General features: G+C 45.0%; 1 protein-coding gene across 5 annotated transcripts in view; it reads right to left on the bottom strand.

Moving 5' to 3' along the window:
• Window positions 1-6,332: 6,332 nt before the first annotated feature.
• LOC142587630 (uncharacterized) overlaps window positions 6,333-21,757 on the bottom strand; it is a 37,573-nt gene continuing 22,148 nt past the window's right edge. For 2 of the 5 annotated variants that reach the window (XM_075698790.1, XM_075698794.1), the window contains 2 exons: window positions 21,141-21,230; window positions 6,333-6,531 (listed from right to left, as the gene is read on the bottom strand). In XM_075698790.1, coding sequence (XP_075554905.1) covers window positions 6,368-6,531; window positions 21,141-21,230 — 254 coding nt within the window. In that variant the 3' untranslated portion in view covers window positions 6,333-6,367. Of the gene's footprint in view, window positions 6,532-14,888; window positions 14,939-21,140; window positions 21,231-21,757 lie in introns of those variants that run through there. The other 3 variants (XM_075698793.1, XM_075698795.1, XM_075698791.1) reach the window with 3 other exon arrangements.

Genomic DNA, 21,757 nt, shown 5'->3' with positions numbered 1-21,757 from the left:
TGACAACGAGAGCGACAAACCACAGGTTGTAAAAAGTGTTTTAGATATTTTCGGTGATTGTTCTCGCAAACTAAGGTTCACGCATGAAGTGCCGTTGAACAGGTGTCTCCAATTCCTCGAGCTGTGTTTGTACTTTGGAACGGGGCACATCTGCTGGTCGTACCAGCCACGCACAAAAAAGAAAATTTTAGCATATTGATCGGCTCACTCAAAATTGGTCAAGCGGGGCATTGCAAAAATTTGCCTGCGTGGTGCTCTCGAAAAGTCTTGCCACCATAAAATTGAGGTTAGTTTGCAGATGCAAGTGCTCCGGTTGCAGAACGCCGGTTTTTCGAAAGCTATCGTGACGGCTGTGGCGGAATGCCTCCTGAAGGAAATCAGGGCAGGTGGACGCCCTGGCGTGGCAGCGGAAAAAGGCTGCAAGAAGCTCAAGCGTACAACTATGCCGTACGTGCACCAGCTATCGCACCGGCTGAGAAAAGTTGGAGAGAAGTGCGGCGCGGACGTGATGTTCACTGCCCCCGAAAAGCTGGTGCGCATGTGCAAAGCGGTAAACGAAAATAAAAAAAAAACGTCTGCGCGCCATAAAACACGAATGCAAGTTTGTACCCTGCATCGTTGGGGTCGTATAGCGCACACCTCTCTCCTGCGGTAGATGCTGCGTGGGGCAGTCTGGCCGCTGCCTAAACGAACGGCTACGAGAGAACAGAACGCTGGTAGATTCAATAGCGGGGGGCGGCCATTTGGCCAAGCATTGTAAGCAGTGCGGGTGCGTGCCGGCGTTTGATAACACGTGCGTGCTTGGTAGGGGAGGCACAAGGTGGGGCCGCGAGATTTGCGAGGCATATCACATTGACAGGGAAGGTGATAACTGTGTCAGCACGACATCACTTGTCTTGTTCAGAAAAGAAAAAAATGTACTTGCAGGATAGTTCGCCACATTTTGATTAGATTGTGCTGGTACTGTGTTAACCCTGTGTGCGCACGTACCACTGAAATGCATATATGTACCTTCTCTCGCAGTAAAACCTCTGTTGATGTTTAGCGCTCGTCCTGTCGCTTCCATCTGTGTCCCTGTTGCGCTAGTCTTTTGATTAATGAAGTCGCACCAACGAGCCCAGCTTTCTGCCTTGATCTCCAGCCGTACGCTGTCTGTAGTAGGGTCGTCGTAATGGTCTGTTTTAACGTCTAGCTAGACGATGGCACGTTGTCTCTGCAGGAGTCATTGTGACGTCTTCTGGGCGTTGAAGCCTTGGGCAGTCGCACTCGTACCCCGTAATAAAGATGTTGACCTCAACGGCGGTTGTGCATACTGACAAGAATGATTGGCGAAGAATCGGGCGAGGGAGGCGAAAGTAAACGTAAATCCTCAGGAGGCATTGGCCAAAGCTGTGTCTATACCTGCATCGACATCTTCGTCACCGATGTACTGATACAGGAAAAACGCTCGTTGGATTGCTTTTTTTTTTCTTGTGCTAATTCACTGTTATTTTTAGGCCGTAAAGACTACTTCTGATCCTACCCCTTTCTACGAAAGCTGGCTGTTCAATAGCGCATTTATAGCGGGTACGGGAACTATGTGGCTACACGAGGCGACGTCGAGTGCACCTCCACGCTGCGAATGGTTTTATTTCATGTCATTCAGGGGTCGCTCGGTTTGAGCTTGAGAATTAAGGGTTTTTTTTTGTTCTATTCTATCTTTTGGTGAATGAGTGGCTTATGCAGGCTTCTAGTGCATTTATCCGACTTAAATTGGATTCCTGGTTTGATGGAGAATTCCCCATCTAAAACCGCGTACGTCTGCACTGATAGGGCCCGAAGCGCAAAAGATACTCTGTGGCACTCCTCCCTCAAGGCAACGCCGCGTCCAGATGATCTGGGTCCCTGGTTACTCAGGTCTGGTTGGAAACGAAGCCGCCTATGATACCGCCCGAGCTCTCGCAGACCGGGCGCATCATCCTTCTCCTGAGTCTTTCGGTCGCGACCAGCCCTCTGCTCTGCATCGCGGTCACACGCGGGACCGAATGGTCACGTTCAGAGAAATTCACCTCCGCTACTGCAGAGAGCGGTTACGCTACCCCCCAGCCCACAAAACACTGAATAAATATCAATCCACCACTTGGCGACTCCTCCAGACACGAACTTTCTTGAACGCCGTGGTTCACAACCACATTTACCCCGAAGCGTACTCCCCACTTTGCAAAGCGAACGAAGCCCGCGCTCATTTTGATCGCATTTTCTGGCAGTGCCCCAAAGCCTCATCCACCACGACCTACCGCACTAACACACGCATCATAACTACGGCCGAGCAGTGGGAGACCTTGCTGCTCAGCTTGGACCCAGAGGAGCCGCTCTGGGCCGTCCGGATGGCCGAAGACGCCGCCAGAAAGCAAAGACTGGCCGCCGTCTGAGAAAGGGGGGTACTGGGGGTTAGTACCCGACACCCGCTACCCCTGAACCCTATCAAGGACATAATAAAGTTATATCTCTCTCTGGGCGAGAATGCGCTTGATGCTTGAAATACGAAATGAAAACACATCTACTAAGCAAATACTGGCTTCGGTAGATGCCGCTATAGCAGAGGCAGACCAATGAGTAATGACAAGTTGTTACGGCAAATGCATTCTAAGATATTCACATGCAGGTTACATTTAAGCTATTCCTCATGGCTTGGGTGCACATACGCAAAGCGTGCCCATGAGGCAGGTATTGCTCCCGTCAACGAAGCCCGTGCCACTGGCAAAGCGGCAAAGATTCACTGCGAAGCGGCAAAACCTTATGCTACAGTGCTCCTGCCACAGGAACATGGACCAGCCACTGATGACGAAAAAACTGCCGCTTCGCCATTGGGGACTATGTATGGGCCGCTATAATCCCGTTTGGAGGGAAGTGTAAGTAGCACTTACACGGGGTGAGCAAAGCGGGCCGTGCTCCGTTGTACCTAGGCAAGGGCAAACTAGAAGCAAAAGTCCTCAGCAAGAAGTCCCCAGATTTCGCAAGTCTCCAGCAAAAGTCCCCAGATGTCTCTCTCGAAACTTACGTATGCGCGCGACTTTCGGGCAAATACAAGAGAGCTCTGGTGTAGTGAAGGGCATCATTTTGATTGCCTGGGATTATATGCTCGTGCAGCTCACGCTCGATGCACGAGTGCTTTTGCATTGCACCCTCATTGAAATTGGACCCCCATGGCGTGGAAGGGAACCGGCCACCTCGCGTTTAACAGGAAAAAGGAAAACGTCACAGCCAGCGAACCATTCACATTGAGAACACCCGTGTACTTAAATTTAGCTGCACGTTAAAGAGCCCCAGGTGGTCCAAATTTCCGGTGTCCCCCACTACAGCGTGCCTCATGATTAGAAAGTGGTTTCGGCACGTGAAACCCCATATTTTTTTTTTAACGACGCGAAGACCATGACAAGTAGACGACGAGAGCGGCGACACGCATGCATTGCCTACTGGTGATATTGGTTGTTGATATCGAAAAGTGTTTTCTCGCTTCAGGCAAAATTTACTCGAATAAACATTTCTATATCCCAAGCTAAGCGGTCGGTGCGTATATCGAGCTATCTGACATATGTTTGTCTGGAGGGCTTTAATGCTTAGATTTGACAAAAGTGTTCCTTCCGATATTCAGGCCAATTTCGGAGGTATTTTTCTGGAAAGAAACTTATTCCTTAATAATTTAAAATTATGTTTAGCACACACTATAGCAAGAGGCAAAAATGGAGAAAGATTATGGCAGCTGAAAGAATAAGGCAGTTTATGAGAAAACATTCTGAAAACGCAACTTTCATTACTTTTTTACTGAGCCAAATAAACACGGACAATTGTAAAACGCATTCAATTATGACGTCATATGATATAATGATGCCAATACAATGCTCTAAAATAAAATTTGTTATTGGACTTAGTATCAGACCAGAATAAAAAATTTAGCTCCAACCAACTTTTGCTTCTTAGCGTAAATTTCAAAGGCTCTTTATTCGACGAAAATACTTTGGTGACATCTTATTCACGCAATAGCCATCCAGCCCACTTCGCTTTTTTTTTTTTCAAGAAGATCAGTGGTGGTTGTTTTGTGGGTTTGAGACGCTTCGTGTGGAATGACCCCTATCTGTGCTTGCGCCGCGCTTCGATGCGTACGATCTGTTCTACACCATCTGCGCCTGCGTGATGCCCACAGACGCGAGCTTTCGCGCGCTGACACGCGTACGTGTGGTTTGACCTAAATGGCCCATCTGTTATCTGCCCTGCGCACAACATGGTTTGCCCTGTTTCATTTTTTTTCTCTTTATGTCGAATGCAATATCGGCTTTCCCCGTTTCCTCTCCGATCCCCCCGACATCGCTCTCTTCTCCTCTCTTAACGTATTTCATACAAACGACAGCCATATTGATATACTAGTGTGAACGGCCTCATTTATTTTACGCAACTGGAGTGCACCGCGTCGTAGCACTTGTTAAAAAAATTTAAACCGTACCGCATGCATTCTTGTTAACCGGATCATCTGCAAATGCCAAATTCGTGCTAGCTTGCCTTTTCATATTTCATTATTCGTGCTGATTGTTGGTTATAATACCATGTGCGGTGGCTTGCATTGCTCGTAACGCTGAAAGGGACCCCCTGCACGGTGCTCCCCAGCGTCACCGAGGAAGAGATTCCCAAGCTCTTCCCGACAGGCATCAATGTGCCTTCTGGAAAGAACTACCTCCGCTCCACCATGGAGTGAACACGCAAGAAGCGGCTGCGCATACAAGAATTGCCTGCCTCTTCCCTAGTCTCTCTCCCTCTATCCCTCTGTCGCTTAACGATTTCAGCGATAACACCATAAAGAGCCTGGATGACAGCCGTTTTTATCAATAGCCACCTGGAGTGTGGTGCTATTATTCATGTGAATCTCAGGGAGGGAGGGGGAGGAGGTATTGCTACTACAGGAGGTGACTGTCAGCTCGTTTTGCCAGTTGCAGTCAAATTAAACTTCAATTGTTAAACGTAATAACTTTTAGATTGCGCAAGGCACTTTTACTCCCCGTCTGGGCTCAACTGTGTCGTGAATGTACTTCAGGAAGTGACAAGTTAACGCTGGATGCGAGGTATATGGTTAACAAGACTGATGCTACTAGACCGTGCTTTTAGGATCGTCAAAGAAGGAAATTCAGCCGGTTGGTCTGCATTTACGAACTATTCAATCGTTTACGAAGCTATCCATTCGTAATAACTGCATGTTATTAACCGGCCGGTTCGCCAATATTTAGAGGCGTGCGATTGTGCGAAATTTTCGAATAACAAATCGAATAGTGCCCTATGTATTTAGTCTTCGAATGGAATAGTGACTATTCGTAAATGCGAATACTTTTCAAGTATTTCAGAACTTCAACTTCGCCGAAAATAAGCATAAATTTGATGCAAAAGAACGGTGCATTTCCATTCCCGCGGGTACATGTATGGACTTAGAACACGGAAGCTTGCGTAGAGCAGCAGGCTAGGTCACTTAGGCAGCCATTTACAGGCTGTACAGCCAACATTCGCACTCTCTGAAGAGCCCTTTGCATGCGAAGAAACTACTTGTTTATTGAAAACACAAAAGGAGCATTAGGAGTGAACAACGCATAACAAGTTTCTGCCATTACATAGTACATTGTTAAATTTAAAAACACTCGAATATGAGCATCGTTTCATATTCATTGTGATAACGGCTGTTCATTGTTCAAAAACTATACGAAAGTATTCGACGTTCGATTTGATTCGCTTATGCCACTGTTCGACTCGTATTCGGTGCCAAAAATCACTATTCGCCCACCTCAACTAATATTTGCATGATATCGCAGTTGAATCATGCCATTTCTCTTTGGAATTTCTATCGTACAAACTGATTAGTCAAAGCAACTGCGCCTTGGTTTATTGTTGCAAAATACGTGAACCTGGAATGATAGCACTTAGGATAGGAAGCTGTTGCCGATGCATACAATTTGTGTAACATTTCACTTCTTCTTAGCCACTTGCTTCTGTAAAAGCTCTTTACGAGCTGCTTCGAACTTCCCGTAAGTACATGTAACCTATTTTTAATCACATACTTCTCTTCGGCTTGCTTCTTATCGAACTCGATGTCTTCCTCGGTTTCAACTACGATATTTTTTAGCCTTCAGAGGCTTCTTCTTACCACCCTATAATTCTGTATGTTTAAAATTTTGATGTTCGATACAGCATAGTAGTGATAACATAAACACTTCTAGGAACGCAACGTACTCAAAGCTTGCCCGAACTCTTTGTTTGAAATTCATGTTATAGTGACTGAACAGTGTTCTGTAAGACATAAATAATTAAGTACTTCATTCCGATGCTATCATTTATTGGTTTCGCTATGTGTTTACTCAGGAGGCTCACCCCATTTTATGCAATCCTCCCTTTCGTACTCATATAAATTATATATAGGAGTTTTACAGATTGCAAACAAAATAAACATGCAGTGTCTGTACTTGTACGGTGATTCAAGTGTCGTATTGACAACCCACAATGCGCAGCGAGGTCGTTCTGGAAGAAAAAAAAAGTGATTAGGACAGTTACGAGAGTTCACCAATAAGGCGGAAACATCGCTCCAAGGTGCGCAACGTTTGCTCATGCGGCATCGAATTCATTCTCGGATAGGAATGAATGCTTAGATTTTCACAACTGTATTGCAACGGGTTAGTGATAGTTAGGGTTAGTACTTGCCAAAAAATAAGAGCAGTGCCGCTTGACGGGCGAAGCATTCATTGCGATTGCAAATTAGTAGACAAGTATACGTCGTAAGGTTAGTCGTTTCATCAGCTGCATAAACTGATGTAAACACTCCCTGATTACGTAAATGAACAATCGCGTTGTAACGCGTGCACAGGGAAAAATGAACAAATCTCACTCGATGATCGCGGACACTCGCTGTCAGAAAGCTTGCGTGATGAAGAGTGGCAGCACCGGTGAAGGAATTTCCCTTCATACTACCTCTCGCTTCAACGCGAACTGGGCGCACGAGAACGCAGCGCACACGAAGCCATCAGCTATGTCAGGTTGGCTAGCCTTCGAACCCAGCGCAAATTGCCTGCAATAGAGGACGAGAGCGGCAGTGCCGCAGCTGGAGTAGAAAAGGAGATCACCACTGACGTGCCTTTCTGCTCCCCCCCTTCCTAGCACGCTCACACTTCCCCACATCCTCTTTGAGCGCTTGAGAAGACGGCACGCACCCTCCCGGCCATCCTAGCTCCCTTACGAGCGCGACTATGCACCGCCGAATCTAGGCACCCTCCTTCTTGGCTCACCTCGGAAGTTTTCGCTCGTACCTATAGCATACGGCGTGTGCCCACCATGTTACCGCACTTGGACTTCTTGCGGAATATCACAGCGACGACGATGGTGGAACTTCGCCGAGAGGTGCCATTTCTTGCTATGGCAATAATAACTAACCGGCAGAATGGAACTGTTCATTTTGTGAATCTGTGCTGTGAAGCAAAGCAACACATGTGTAACAATAGGGCTAAGCATGTTCGGCGGTCATGGAATTGAATATTGCTCAGGTCTGGCTGCTCTAATCATGTTATGCCATCACTGTTCAGGAGAGAGAGGGTTATTTTCTGGACGAAAAAAAAGATTTTCTGGACGAAAAAAAAAAGCGCGACTATGCACCGCCGAATCTAGGCACCCTCCTTCATGGCTCACCTCGGAAGTTTTCGCTCGCACCTACAGCATACGGCGTGTGCCCACCATGTTACCGCACTTGGAGTTCATGCGGAATATCACAGCGACGACGATGGTGGAAGTTCGCCTAGAGTTGCCATTTCTTGCTATGGCAATAATAACTAACCGGCAGAATGGAACTGTTCATTTTGTGAATTTGTGCTGTGAACCAAAGCAACACATGTGTAACAATAGGGCTAAGCAAAAAAAAAAATAAAGTCACCCGCCGTGGTTGCTCAGTGGCTATGGTGTTGGGCTGCTGAGCACGAGGTCGCGGGATCGAATCCCGGCCACGGCGGCCGCATTTCGATGGGGGCGAAATGCGAAAGCACCCGTGTGCTTAGATTTAGGTACACGTTAAAGAACCCCAGGTGGTCAAAATTTCCGGAGTCCTCCACTACGGCGTGCCTCATAATCAGAAAGTGGTTTTGGCACGTAAAACCCCAAATAATATTATTATTAAAAATAAAGTTGTAGAGCGCCTTGAAAAACGTCACATTAAACAATTCCTAACTCTATTATTAAGTATTAGTGGTTTTCTCGCTTACTGCAGATGCCGGCGAAATACAAAAAACTACCACGTGACATGTCCGCTTGCACGTCATGATTGCAGCGCTCCAAAATGTTTGCAGTGCAAACGAACATCAAGCAGGGTGGGGTGCCGCTTAAAAGGTGACAGGGCAGTGACTCAGACGTTGGCTGTGCTATTTACGCCACCGACGTGCTTCCGTCGCGGCGGTTCGTGGCAGCGACAAGCAGGCGCAGCGGTAGCACACCCGGCTAAACGCTGCGTTCTTTTGTACGCGGAGCGTTTGGGAGAGCTGCAATCAGGGCGCGCAAGCGGACGTGCGGGGTGGTATTTTTTTTTCTTTTTCTTGTATTTCGCGGGCATATGCAGTAAGTGGGAAAACATTATTACATAGAAAGCTGGAAACTGTCTAATCGGACGTTTTGCAAAGCGCTCTACAACTGATTTTACGCCTAACTTTGTTGCTTCCGGAGTTGGTTAATTAATCTTAACTAATTAGGCAATTAAGCACAATGCAAAAGACTGTGTGACTTAGTCCATGCAATAGTCAGCAACATACATTTGGTCGCGTCATCTTATAGCACATCGGCATATTTTTTAAACTCTGGCTAAAGTTAATTGGGACACCCCGTATAGATCCGCCATCGTGCTACATATGAGAACAGTCAGTGGGGCTCGCGTATTTCATAGGCCCTTAGCTTATCGCTACCGTCGCGACTACCTCGGTGTGACATCTCAAGAAAATTATCTTCGTAGAAGTAGCAACATGCTTCGAGCCTATAGTGGCTGCAGACGATAGGGTGAAGCCAAGAAGCGCTTGGCCAAGGTGTTTCCCTGATAATAAACGCCCAGCGACTCATATCGCGCCGCAGGCAGAAAGTCGATGTAAGCTCCGCCTTTCGACTGAAGTGTTCACTGCTCTTGAATAATAACAGTAAGCGATGTGACTGTGATTTTATTGACATAATACGAGCGATACAAAGCCAAATAAGTCACGTTAAATTGGAACGTGGGTCCTGAACTCTTGACTGCACCGTGCCTGGATTTCTTTTACTGAGGTTGAATTTTGCATGCAAGCGTTCTCAGTGTTGACTTAGTCGTACTGGCATTAAAGGGACCCTTTATTCTAGAAATTACAGAGGAACACTGAAGCGCAGTAACTTTCGAAACACGGCGCTGTCTTCACTCATGGGATTCAAGAATTTAAGGTTTTTGTTTTTTCGGAGGGAAGGGGGGAGGGAGAGGTTCCGCCAGTGTTTTGACTTACCGACCTGAGCTATCGCTGTCTGCATCTGTGTAGCGAGGAATAGCTACGACTCCAGGGTTGTCACGGTGGCCTTGGGAGGTGTTCATTATGGGCCACTGCCAACTGCCAAATTGTCCTTATGTGCACAACGATGGTGGCGCTGCAAACGGGACTCCAGGGTCGTCAACTGGAGGACTCACCTTCGTGATCTTCTACGCTCTAGCTTGAATACTTGCATGCAGTTTCATTCGTTTTCTTGCGCTCGCAGTGCATGTTTGCGTACCATGACATCCTCCAATTTGTGCCTTCATTTCTTCAATCGGTATTGTTGCAGATTTAAGTTTTATTAAGCTAAAGAAGGCTATATCTTTAATGTAGCCCCCACCGTCACGGTGAGGGACACGGTCTGGCGGTTCATACGGAAAACATCAGGGAGAGTAAGTAGACTGGAGTGTAGGCAGGTTTAAAACTCTACAGGACAATTTTACGGCTCATTCGTAAAATTCCCGCCGACAAGCGGTAGCGTAGCCAAAGGCAAAATTATTCCGCTCATAATTCCATTAATTCAGTGGTTCATAGTAAAATCATTTGTTGTCTATTAAAAATTCACGATTTCATTAACAAGCAGTTACTTTCGAACTGTAGCTGCACCACACGTTGTCATAATTTCGTCAAGCATGCTGCTCGATATTCTTGCAAGTGAATCTCACTATCATGTTTTTTTTTCAATATGAAAATTTAATCTTCGTTTAGGTGTGCCCTTTTAAGAAACATAATTTTGTCAGAGCAAGCAGAAGAATATTGTATTGATAAGAGCCTACCAAATAAACGCCGAAAAACTGGTTTTAAGGTTCCTTATGGTGCGAAAAACGTCTTATTCCGCCGCATCTGCCGTCCCACTTCTTTTCTTTTTCGACTGTATTGCGCTTCAGCTACTTATAATCGAGTACCGGCAAACGCAAACGGCTTCATTTTATCTTGTCCGGCCACGGCGGCCGCATTTCGATGGGGGCGAAATGCGAAAACACCCGTGTGCTTAGATTTAGGTGCACGTTAGAGAACCCCAGGTGGTCAAAATTTCCGGAGTCCTCCACTACGGCGTGCCACATAATCAGAAAGTGGTTTTGGCACGTAAAACCCCAAATATTATTATTATTATTTATCTTGTCATTTTGAAAAAAACATATGACGCACTTACAGAATATTTTGAAGGCAATGCGCAAAGTGTTTGGCTGAGATTGTCAGCTGTTTCCATAACGCGTACACAATAATACTTATTCGCATCGTTGGCCAAATTTCGCCCGCGAACTGTGCTTGCTGTGATGCTGAGGCAACTAACGTGGTGTGGCCCAGGCGAATCACGGTAGAACCAATCCAATACAATTTTCATCTGCACTTGAGCGCTACGGCTCACGCATGACTGTATAGCTTTGTTTGCCTTGCCAACTAATTTTGTCTGTGCTTCTACCAGAATACTGAAGTATTATTGCGCAACAGAAAAGACACGGACGTAAGAGAAGAAGAACACGCACCAAGCTCAAACTTTCAGCTAAATTTATTATGCCAATGAACTGGTTTATATATGTGAAGCAGTATAGACTGCGCAAGCGCTTACGTGCGCTTTTCGTAAGCGCACGCGCAGTCTACACTGCTTCATATATTCCTGCGCGCCACCGTTGGTGCGGCGCGCAGCTATCCCGCAGCAATTTCTTCCTTTATCTAGCTCAAGCCTCCACGACTGGTCGGTTGTTAGTAGCACGAACTCGAACTGACGACCAGCATAATCAAATTAGACCGTTGCTCGCCGGTCCTTCCTCGTGAGCAATACGTTCTTGCTACCTCGGTGTACTCGAGCAAATGAAAAGCACCTCAAGCTACGACGTGAGGAGTGACCGCTGCAATGTAGTACCTTGTGTCATGTGGGTATAGTTAGTTTTTGCAGAGAAAGATTGGCGTTTCCCGTTTATTTGTGCGGCAAGTGCCGAGTTTAGATTACACGAGGTGTAGCAGTCGCCTTGTAATAGTTGGGAGCATTCGGTCATCATACGATGGCCGGGTGGACGTATCGTGTATTCTTTATAGGCTGTCTTCGCATAATATGTCGGGTAGTCGCAGTCTACGGTAACGATAGTATATAGCTGGAGTGCGGCAGAGGCATAAAATACTTGTGTTAAGGTCGTTCTTGTAGTATAAACAATGTCATATAGGTTGGAAAAGGGCAGTGTGATTGAGGTGACGTATTTATGTCTGGTAGGCCCTTAATATTTCTGCCAGCATCAAAGATTCAAATACCTAATCATTTGTTTGACAATGAATCTATCTTGGGAAGCACCGATTATATATATAACAAAATAAGGCATTTAAGAAACTAGGTTTAATTAAACGCCCTTTGTATCCTGCGAACACGAAGCGTCACCATAACACATCTCTCATCAGGTCTCTGGTAAAAGATCAGTCCATAATATGGCATAGAATATCATTCCTTTACACAACCGCATTGTCATCGCTCACCCATTGTCATCGATTTCATTCGGACAGACAAACATTATCTATCGCATTGCGACGAGTGGACGATCGACTGTTGTGTGTGCAGGTGTACTTGAAGGCCACCCCCATCGCTCGTTGGCTCATAAAACTATGAAGGAACTTTTGTCTTTCTTGAGATCGACTGGCCTATCTGAGCGTCTTTGGCTCGCTGAGGCTCTCGGCGTGCGCGCGCAAGCTCACCGCGGCTTACCTCCCCCTTCACTCCCTCTCTGTATCTTATCTCTCTATTCCCTCTTTCCCATTCCCCGAGTAGGGCAGCCAACCAGACGCATTTCTGGTTAGCACCCCTCCCCTCTCTCTTTGTTTCCTCCTCCTTCCTATTACGAAAAAGCAATCGAGGCTCTGACGAGCAAGCCACAAGAGAGTAATGTATCGTTGGTCTTCCTTTATATAATGTAGTATTTACTCTTTGCGCGATGCAAATCCTTGCTTTCCTTTTGTTTACTGATAGTCTGACGTTTCTTTGTTTCAGTTCGCACAAAATTTGCAAAGAGTGAATGGACCTGTAGTCCTAGGCGAATTCGATCTCACCCTTATTTAGTTTGTGTGTTTCTGTGTCCTGCACCCCCCCCGGGTCACCTATGTAATGCTCTTTTAAGCCGTTAGGGAAGATGAATAAATAAATAGATAAATAAATACATAAATACATAAAGTCATACTTTAGTACGGGCAGCAACGCATTCAGGGCGATTGCAAATATCACGTAACTACAAGAAGTTAGGTTCATAGTTTTATTGGTCATATCAGTAACAGCAAACGTTCGCTCACTAATTATCAAGCATTGTGTACGTGTGCACAGGCTAATATGAACAAATCCCACTTTATGACCCCGAACACTCGCCGTCACAAAGAGCGCTGGCAGCAGGAAGCGTCCCTCTCCCTGCTCCCTCTCGCTTCAACGCGTCTCGAAAAGCTGAGGTAACGCGACCTCCAGAGCTAGGCGCGCGGGAACGCAGTGCGCACGAAGCCACCAGTCGTCTCGGCTCGCCCTATGTCTTTGCACTTGCCGCAGGTTACCTCCAAGATTCGACGTGTGGGTCGCGTATGCGCTCTGCTGCGCAGACAGCCATCCGCGGCCGCGATTGAGGAAGAGGCGCGCGCTCACCTGCACTACGTGGAGCACGCGCTTGCGCACGCTCTACGTGTCATCCAACAATGGGCGCGGGGGATGACGGTGAGCAACAAGCAACCATCGTTCTCGGCTGATTGCCGCACCTTTTGCTCGCACCCACAGCATACGGCGCGCGAGAACCTTGGATCGCAATTGGACTTGAGCGAACCTCACGGCGCACCGATGGCGATGGTGATGACAACGGCGAAAGCTCGAAAGAAGTGTGCATAAATTGCTACCGCAATAATAAAGCTATAAATAAATTGATGGCATCATATCCTCGGTCTCATTGAGCAGCTTCTCCTGCACCTCACGAAGCTCCTGTGCCCTCTTGGATGGTAAATACGTGAGTCCTGAATGGTGCGGCTCGCCCCTTGCTGTCGGCCAAAGAAACGCCTCGATTCGATGCCCGTTTATGAAGTCGAGTCATGTAAATGTGTGAGACGTGCGGTTTGTGCTCGCAGTAGCTCCGCAGCTCGCCGTCTCACTGCTTGCTTTTTTGATGAGTCGCAGGTGAGCACACAAAATGATGCTTCTTTACGCGAATTCCGCAGTTCCGCGAATTTCCTCACACTCTTCTGCTCCCCACACGCGCCAGAAGTTATATACAATGTTTTACGCTTGCTCTAGCCAGTATGGAAGCGGTCGTCACATCGAACAAGTATTTTGGCACAAATCTCTTTTCTTTACCATCACCCGCCGTGGTTGCTCAGTGGCTACGGTGTTGGGCTGCTGAGCACGAGGTCGCGGGATCGAATCCCAGCCACGGCGTCCGCATTTTCATGGGGGCAAAATGCGAAAACACCCGTGTACTTAGATTTAGGTGCACGTTAAAGAGCCCCAGGTGGTCGAAATTTCCCGAGTCCTTCACTACGGCGTACTTCATAATCAGAGAGTAGTTTTGGCACGTTAATCACCATATTATTTTTCTTTACCACCAGTGCTCTACTTTCTGGAACCCTTTCCACAGTATTTTCAGTCATACACGTATATCCGATCATGTGGATGCACTTTGGGGTGACGTGGCGGTGCTATCGATTTGCAGTGCCGTGGAAAGGTAGGCACCACAGCCAGAATATAAGGTTATCCGGTGCTACTCATTATTATATATTATTATTGAGCTTTGGACAGCGTTTATTACGCGAAAAATAGGATCATTTGTAACAGAAGTATGCGAAAAACGCGGCAGGCAGTTTGCTATGTAGTAGAACTGCCTGCATTATTGGCATATTCTCGAACGCGAATCAAGCAGGCGCGCTAGATGCAACCCAGAAAGCAAAGGGGTGGCCAATGCAGCACAATTACTGGGCAAAACCGAATGATTAACGCAATTCTTGACGCCAAAGATAGTCTACAAGACGCCTATACTACACGTTGTAGCACTGAATGGTAAGCAAATATTTTGTTTCGGCAAAGGGTACGGTTTTTTCCAAGTCGTATTCATTAGACATTCAGTTTAGAGTATTGCTTTCCTTATTTAAAAGAAAAAACGGCCAATATTGGGCTTTTTCCCAGATTTTAAGAATGACTACAAATATCTGTGGGCCGTTCGTCTTATTCTGAGTTGCAATAAGTTCTGGAACGCAAATAAGCATTATCTTTAACACCTAAAATCATCGTTTAGAACACCATTGCATGATGAACATGATCACAACAACAACAACAACAACAACAACAACAACAATAATAATAATAATAATAATAATAATAGTAATAATAATGCCTTTATTTTCCATCCCAAGGATGTAGCAGGCAGAGAGAAAAAGCTAAGTTTCCACCTTGACGGGCTCTGGCCTCCCTAGTACAAATACATGACATTTAGAAAAAGTCACTGTACCACATACATGTCGCCAAACACGAACATTTTACAGGCTCTTCAGCGAATATGACCGATTTGGCGTTGAAAGATGTGTTTATGTTCGCTCCCTGATGTTTACATTGAAATTCCGAAACGTGTGTTGAAGTACTGTTCACTCGAAAGGTTGGGGAAACGTTGTGCCAGGGTTTTCGTACTGGCACGAAACGTTTTCGAACTTCGGAGACTTGAAGTATATATTACAGACCACTGCTGCAAGCAAAATGGATTGTGCAAATAATCCCACTACCAGCACATATAAGTCAGTTATTTATTTATTTAGATAGTTATTTAGTCACTACACTAACCAATTACATTTACATTTGTACAATACTGGAGACATTTTCGCTGAAACATATTTGCTAAAACAACAAGGTTGGCAAATCAGAGAGCAAGAAATTAAAACCAAGATCTAAAATTAGGTTCAGTCGCGAATTCAGTGAGCAAAACTTGCAGTCATGTTGTACGGCCACAATTTTTAAAAATTCGAACAATTCTTGGCGGTAGTCGCGAATTAGGTGAGCAAAACTTGCAGTCATGTCGTACGGCCACAATATTTAAAAATTCGAACAATTCTTGGCGGTAGTCGCGAATTAGGTGAGCAAAACTTGCAGTCATGTCGTACGGCCACAATTTTTAAAAATTCGAACAATTCTTGGCGGTAGTCGCGAATTCAGTGAGCAAAACTTGCAGTCATGTCGTACGGCCACAATTCTTAAAAATTCGAACAATTCTTGGCGGTAGTCGCGAATTAGGTGAGCAAAACTTGCAGTCATGTCGTACGGCCACAATTTTTAAAAATTCGAACAATTCTTGACGGTAGTCGCGAATTAGGTGAGCAAAACTTGCAGTCATGTCGTACGGCCACAATTTTTAAAAATTTGAACAATTCTTGGCGGTAGTCGCGAAATAGGTGAGCAAAACTTGCAGTCATGTCGTACGGCCACAATTTTTAAAAATTCGAACAATTCTTGGCGATAGTCGCGAATTCAGTGAGCAAAACTTGCAGTCATGTCGTACGGCCACAATTTTTAAAAATTCGAACAATTCTTGGCGGTAGTCGCGAATTCAGTGAGCAAAACTTGCAGTCATGTCGTACGGCCACAATTTTTAAAAATTCGAACAATTCTTGGCGGTAGTCGCGAATTAGGTGAGCAAAACTTGCAGTCATGTCGTATGGCCACAATTTTTAAATATTCGAACAATTCTTGGCGGTAGTCGCGAATTAGGTGCGCAAAACTTGCAGTCATGTCGTACGGCCACAATTTTTAAAAATTCGAACAATTCTTGGCGGTAGTCGCGAATTAGGTGAGCAAAACTTGCAGTCATGTCGTACGGCCACAATTTTTAAAAATTCGAACAATTCTTGGCGATAGTCGCGAATTCAGTGAGCAAAACTTGCAGTCATGTCGTACGGCCACAATTTTTAAAAATTCGAACAATTCTTGGCGGTAGTCGCGAATTAGGTGAGCAAAACTTGCAGTCATGTCGTACGGCCACAATTTTTAAAAATTCGTACAATTCTTGGCGGTAGTCGCGAATTAGGTGAGCAAAACTTGCAGTCATGTCGTACGGGCACAATTTTTAAAAATTCGAACAATTCTTGGCGATAGTCGCGAATTCAGTGAGCAAAACTTGCAGTCATGTCGTACGGCCACAATTTTTAAAAATTCGAACAATTCTTGGCGGTAGTCGCGAATTCAGTGAGCAAAACTTGCAGTCATGTCGTACGGCCACAATTTTTAAAAATTCGAACAATTCTTGGCGGTAAAGTGCACAGTCTTCGACGGGCGCGATATCAGCGGGAAGGCGGTTCCAGTCATCCGTTATATGTGGAATAAATTAGCGTAAAAAACTATTCACGCGGCATTATATGACGATGTTCAACGCAATATGAGCAATAAGTAGATGCTTTAAGATAAGCTCACTGCGAATTATACGGTGACGATACACTTTCTGAAAACGCGTAAGCGAAAAATGTTTCTGTGTAGTCGTAATAACGGCTTCCACAAGCTGTTTTTCAAGAAAGTTATACTTGACGCAAAATCGCAGTTGGAATAAATGAAGCATGTGGAATTAATTTGAACCATTTCAAGAGAGTCAATGAGTGTACCATGGTTAGGGTCCGAAATAGCGTAAGCGTATTCCAACTTGAACGTCCTAGTAATTTTTTTTGTGATGCAGAGGATGTGCTAAAATGTCGCGGTAAACACCTCAACATGTGATTAGCATTATTCATTTTGGAATCCATGTCACAGTTTCAGGATAAGTAATGAGTTATAACTAAACATAAAGAACGGTCGCAAATCACATGTTCTAGCTGGACATGATTAAGTGTATATGCCGAGCGCACATGCCCTGTATTCTAACAGTCATGAGCTTGTATTTTGGGGTGTTATTCCATGAGCCATTTCTTACACCTAGCGGCGATGTTATTTTAATCAGCCTGCCGAATTTTCTGGTCGATATCATTATGAATTTTGCGATACACTACACAAACATCTACATCTAGGTTAGCAGAGGACAAAACGCAATCGGGTAAGTCGTTAATGCACAGTCGTTAATGCACACTTCCGATAATTTGAGTCCGGCTAACTATAGATTTTCTGGCTTTCAGTTATTTCGACCTCACAATTGGCATTCGCCGGGTAATTAGAATTTGGCTAATCAGCTTCACCGCAACACAGTTGTCTTACGTGAAAAGGAATGCGTGATTTATAGCAGTGAAGCCTACCAAGATAGGGAAAGGGCTACTTTCACGGGGCATAGTGGGCGTTCCTTAATTATAAACGCGCACCCACGCCATCTAAGGCAAGAGTACAATCACATACACACCTAATATCTATATGCTGTTACATAGTTACTAGCGCGAGCAAAGCTAAAGGAAAACAAGGTTGTGACAGCACAGAGCGCTAGACGTCGACTGACAAAATTGTATTCTGATAACATGCAAAGAGGCCACCAGATGCTTAAATAAAGTGCAGACAAACACACAGACGAAACTGGCACAAAGGAGATAACCAAGAGCACAGCGAAGCAAATAAGCATCCACAACGCGCTATAACAAATCATTGATTACCACACCAATTGTGGTTTCTGTGCCGCCTTGATTTCATTTACGGCAGACAGCCGAAAATGAAGGTCAATTAACCAATCCATTTGTCAGAAAGGTTTCGGGACTGAGTTAAAACTTCTAGCACAAACTGATTACTGTAAATCTTGTCAAAGCAGTCTCCTCGGCTATCTATGCAGAGCTGCCATCATTCTTCTAGGCCATAAAAGCAAGCAGGGAAAGTTTCATCCGGGATGCTAATCAGCAAAGTAGACGCAGCAGTTTGTATTGCTGGCATATGTTCAAGAAGTGTACCTGTCAGGGACCAATATTACCTTAAAAATTAAAAATAAATAACATGGTCATAAGTATGGTGAATGAGGAGGATGTGCTAGAACAGCAATATGGTTTTCGGCCAGACATTCCTAGACAGATAGAACAGTGCGGGGCTTTGAGTTACCGTGCCAGAAGAAGCCCTGTTCAGGTGACAATAAATCAGGACGGCGCCACCGACTTGCTTGGCGCGAACGTTTTTGCACGTGAATGAAGAATGTTTGATCGTCAATCTAATAGCATCAACATTAATTCTGCAATGACGGTGATGACAAATGTAGGGTCATCATCATCATCATCATCATCAGCCTGGTTACGTCCACTGCAGGGCAAAGGCCTCTCCCATACTTCTCCAATTGCCCCGGTCATGTACTAATTGTGGCCATGTTGACCCTCCAAACTTCCTAATCTCATCTGCCCACCTAACTTTCTGTCGCCCCCTGCTACGCTTCCCTTCCCTCGGAATCCAGTCCGTAACCCTTAATGACCATCGGTTATCTTCCCTCATCATTACATGTCCTGCCCATGCCCATTTCTTTTTCTTGATTTCAACTAAGATGTCATTAACGCGCGTTTGTTCCCTCACCCAATCTGCTCTTTTCTTATCCCTTAATGTTACACCTATCATTCTTCTTTCCATAGCTCGTTGCGTCGTCCTCAATTTAAGTAGGACCCTTTTCGTAAGCCTCCAGGTTTCTGCCCCGTACGTGAGTACTGGTAAGACACAGCTGTTATAAACTTTTCTCTTGAGGGATAATGGCAACCTGCTGTTCATGATCTCAGAATGCCTGCCAAACGCACCCCAGCCCATTCTTATTCTTCTGATTATTTCATTCTCATGATCAGGATCAGCAGTCACTACCTGTCCTAAGTAGATGTATTCCCTTACCACTTCCAGTGCCTCACTACCTATTGTAAACTGCTGTTCCCTTCCGAGACTGTTAAACATTACTTTAGTTTTCTGCAGATTAATTTTTAGACCCACCCTTCGGCTTTGCCTCTCCAGGTCAGTGAGCATGCATTGCAGTTGGTCCCCTGAGTTAATAAGCAAGGCAATATCATCAGCGAAGCGCAAGTTACTAAGGTATTCTCCATTTACTCTTATCCCCAGTTCTTCCCAATCCAGGTCTCTGAATACCTCCTGTAAACATGCTGTGAATAGCATTGGAGAGATCGTATCTCCCTGCCTGACGCCTTTCTTTGTAGGGTCACTTCTGACTTTTTCCACAAGTAATGCGGTAATTGTTCGAGTGTTTTCATATGTCTCTGACAGTCTGTGATTGTAAAAGACGAATTCTGCACTGAGTTTTCGTTTCCCTAAATCATTTCGTAAGATTATGTGCCACACATTTTTGTACAACTTGCAATCATTTGCTGTCATGAACACAGCAACACGTTGATTTTCATGCAGTAACTGGCTGACACATGCCACAATTGCAGTGACATGTGACGTTGACGTAGCGCCGACTCTTGTTATTTTTCAGCAAGCTCTTGTTATTTCGTTTCCTAATGTCCTACCTATGTTCAAAAAAAAAGAAAAGGAAGAAAGCGTACGATGAATTCCCATAACCAAAGTTTCTGAACCGCTATTTATAACTTTCTTTTTGTACGCCTCCATTGTTTGTCATTTCTCTACTTTTCTTCCACCAATCTTCCAATCGCCTCTTACTAATCTCCATTGCGCACACGTTTACTTTCCCCCTGCTCTCGCTTAACCCAAGGGCTTCAAGGAGGTCAGAGATTTCTAAATCGACCGCTGGGCAAATATCTCCACACTCTAACATGACATGCTTCATCATCTCCCTAGCTTTACCGCAGCAAGTACTGATGAATCACTGCCCTCCAGAGTCCTTTGGTGCCATTCAAAAACATGGCTTGCAAATAATGCCCCATCATCATGTACCTGCTGAATAATGTTCCATATCTTCTTAGGCGTTTTTCGTAGCCTCACGCGGCTCTTGATATGAACTCTCTGCTTCCAATTTGTGCGCATTACGTTAGTGGTGTACCGACCAAATAAATACGCCAACAAGTCGAATCATGGGTTGCTAACCACGGATCTGCCGGCCTGTGTGTTTTCCTGGAATGGCTTCCAAGGCTATGTCTACTCCGAGCGCGTACAAAGCGATTCAACACGACCGATACCTTGAATTTGAGTATCATTAAAAAAATGATCTGTCCGGCAACTTTTCCTTAAATGGCTCAGATATGCCCAAGCAAATATAGGTGTGATGCTTTACATTAGCCAACTGCACTAATCAAATCACATAAGGCAAGTAGCTTGTTTGTCGTAGTGGACAACTTTGTCCTGTATATAACGTTTTACCGCACACTAACCAACAGGTGGCGCATTTTGTTCCTTATTGTGGTATGGGAATTTGGAAAAGAAAATAGCTTTAGGCCTATCCTCTGACCTAACTCGAAGAGAGTAACAAATAACGGAAGCCATTAAAGTGAAACGCCGTCATTTTTAGTCTTACAAACTCAACTTTTCAAGCAAGGTGAACGTGCGCTTTGCTGCGTGATTCATTTAGTGCTCCGTCAGTCCCATTGGTAGAACTAACGGGTGCGAAATAACAGGGCAATCGTTTACGACATTCGGGCGGCCGGTACGAAAGCTGGTAGGCGTAAAGACATTATTATGAAGTTACGAAAAAGATTATCACAGAATTGGGCTATTTAAGCGGCAGTACTAAAGTGTGCTGTGCGCAAAATAATTCGATGCAGCTATCCATAAAGAGTCCATGAAAGTGTACTTACTGAAACTGTAGCTTGCTGTTCTCGGAAACGCAATAACCATACAGACATTATCTGCGAAGAGAACAGGGTATTCTCCAAAAGAGTAATTCCCTAGAAAGAAGTACAATATTGTCTTGTCGTTATTGTTCGATCTGATGAACAGCAACAAGACTCCAAAGAAGTCTCAAAGGGCGGGGAAAAAAAAACATGTGTTGCAATCGCATGAAAACGTGCCTGCGATTGTTATCTGTCCCTTTGCTGTACAGTGCGCAGATTATGCGAGCGCATGGTTTTTTCAGTGCTGTTACTTTTAAAAGAGCAGCGACCAAGCTGTGTCGTCTCCCGTGTTGTACTGCCGTCAAATGGCGTCGATAGCTTTTCGACATCTGCGCCTTCTTTCACAAGGAGGTGATATTTTTTATTTCTAAGAAAGGATCTACCGGAAGCTTGCGATTAGACAGTTACATAAAGTTGACGGATAATGATATGCATTTCGGCAGCCAGCAGTCTCTTTTGTACTAGTTCCTGGCAGTATAAAGATTCGCTTGCAATATTGGAAGAGTGTAAAGGTAAAACATTGAGCCCTATGTTTATTGCTAGGCAGCAAAATAAAACTTTCTCTGTGTTATCAATGTTAT

This window comes from Dermacentor variabilis, chromosome 7, assembly GCF_050947875.1.
Source record: "Dermacentor variabilis isolate Ectoservices chromosome 7, ASM5094787v1, whole genome shotgun sequence".
NCBI classification, from domain to species: domain Eukaryota; kingdom Metazoa; phylum Arthropoda; class Arachnida; order Ixodida; family Ixodidae; genus Dermacentor; species Dermacentor variabilis.
This window is presented reverse-complemented; position numbering and strand designations above follow the sequence as displayed.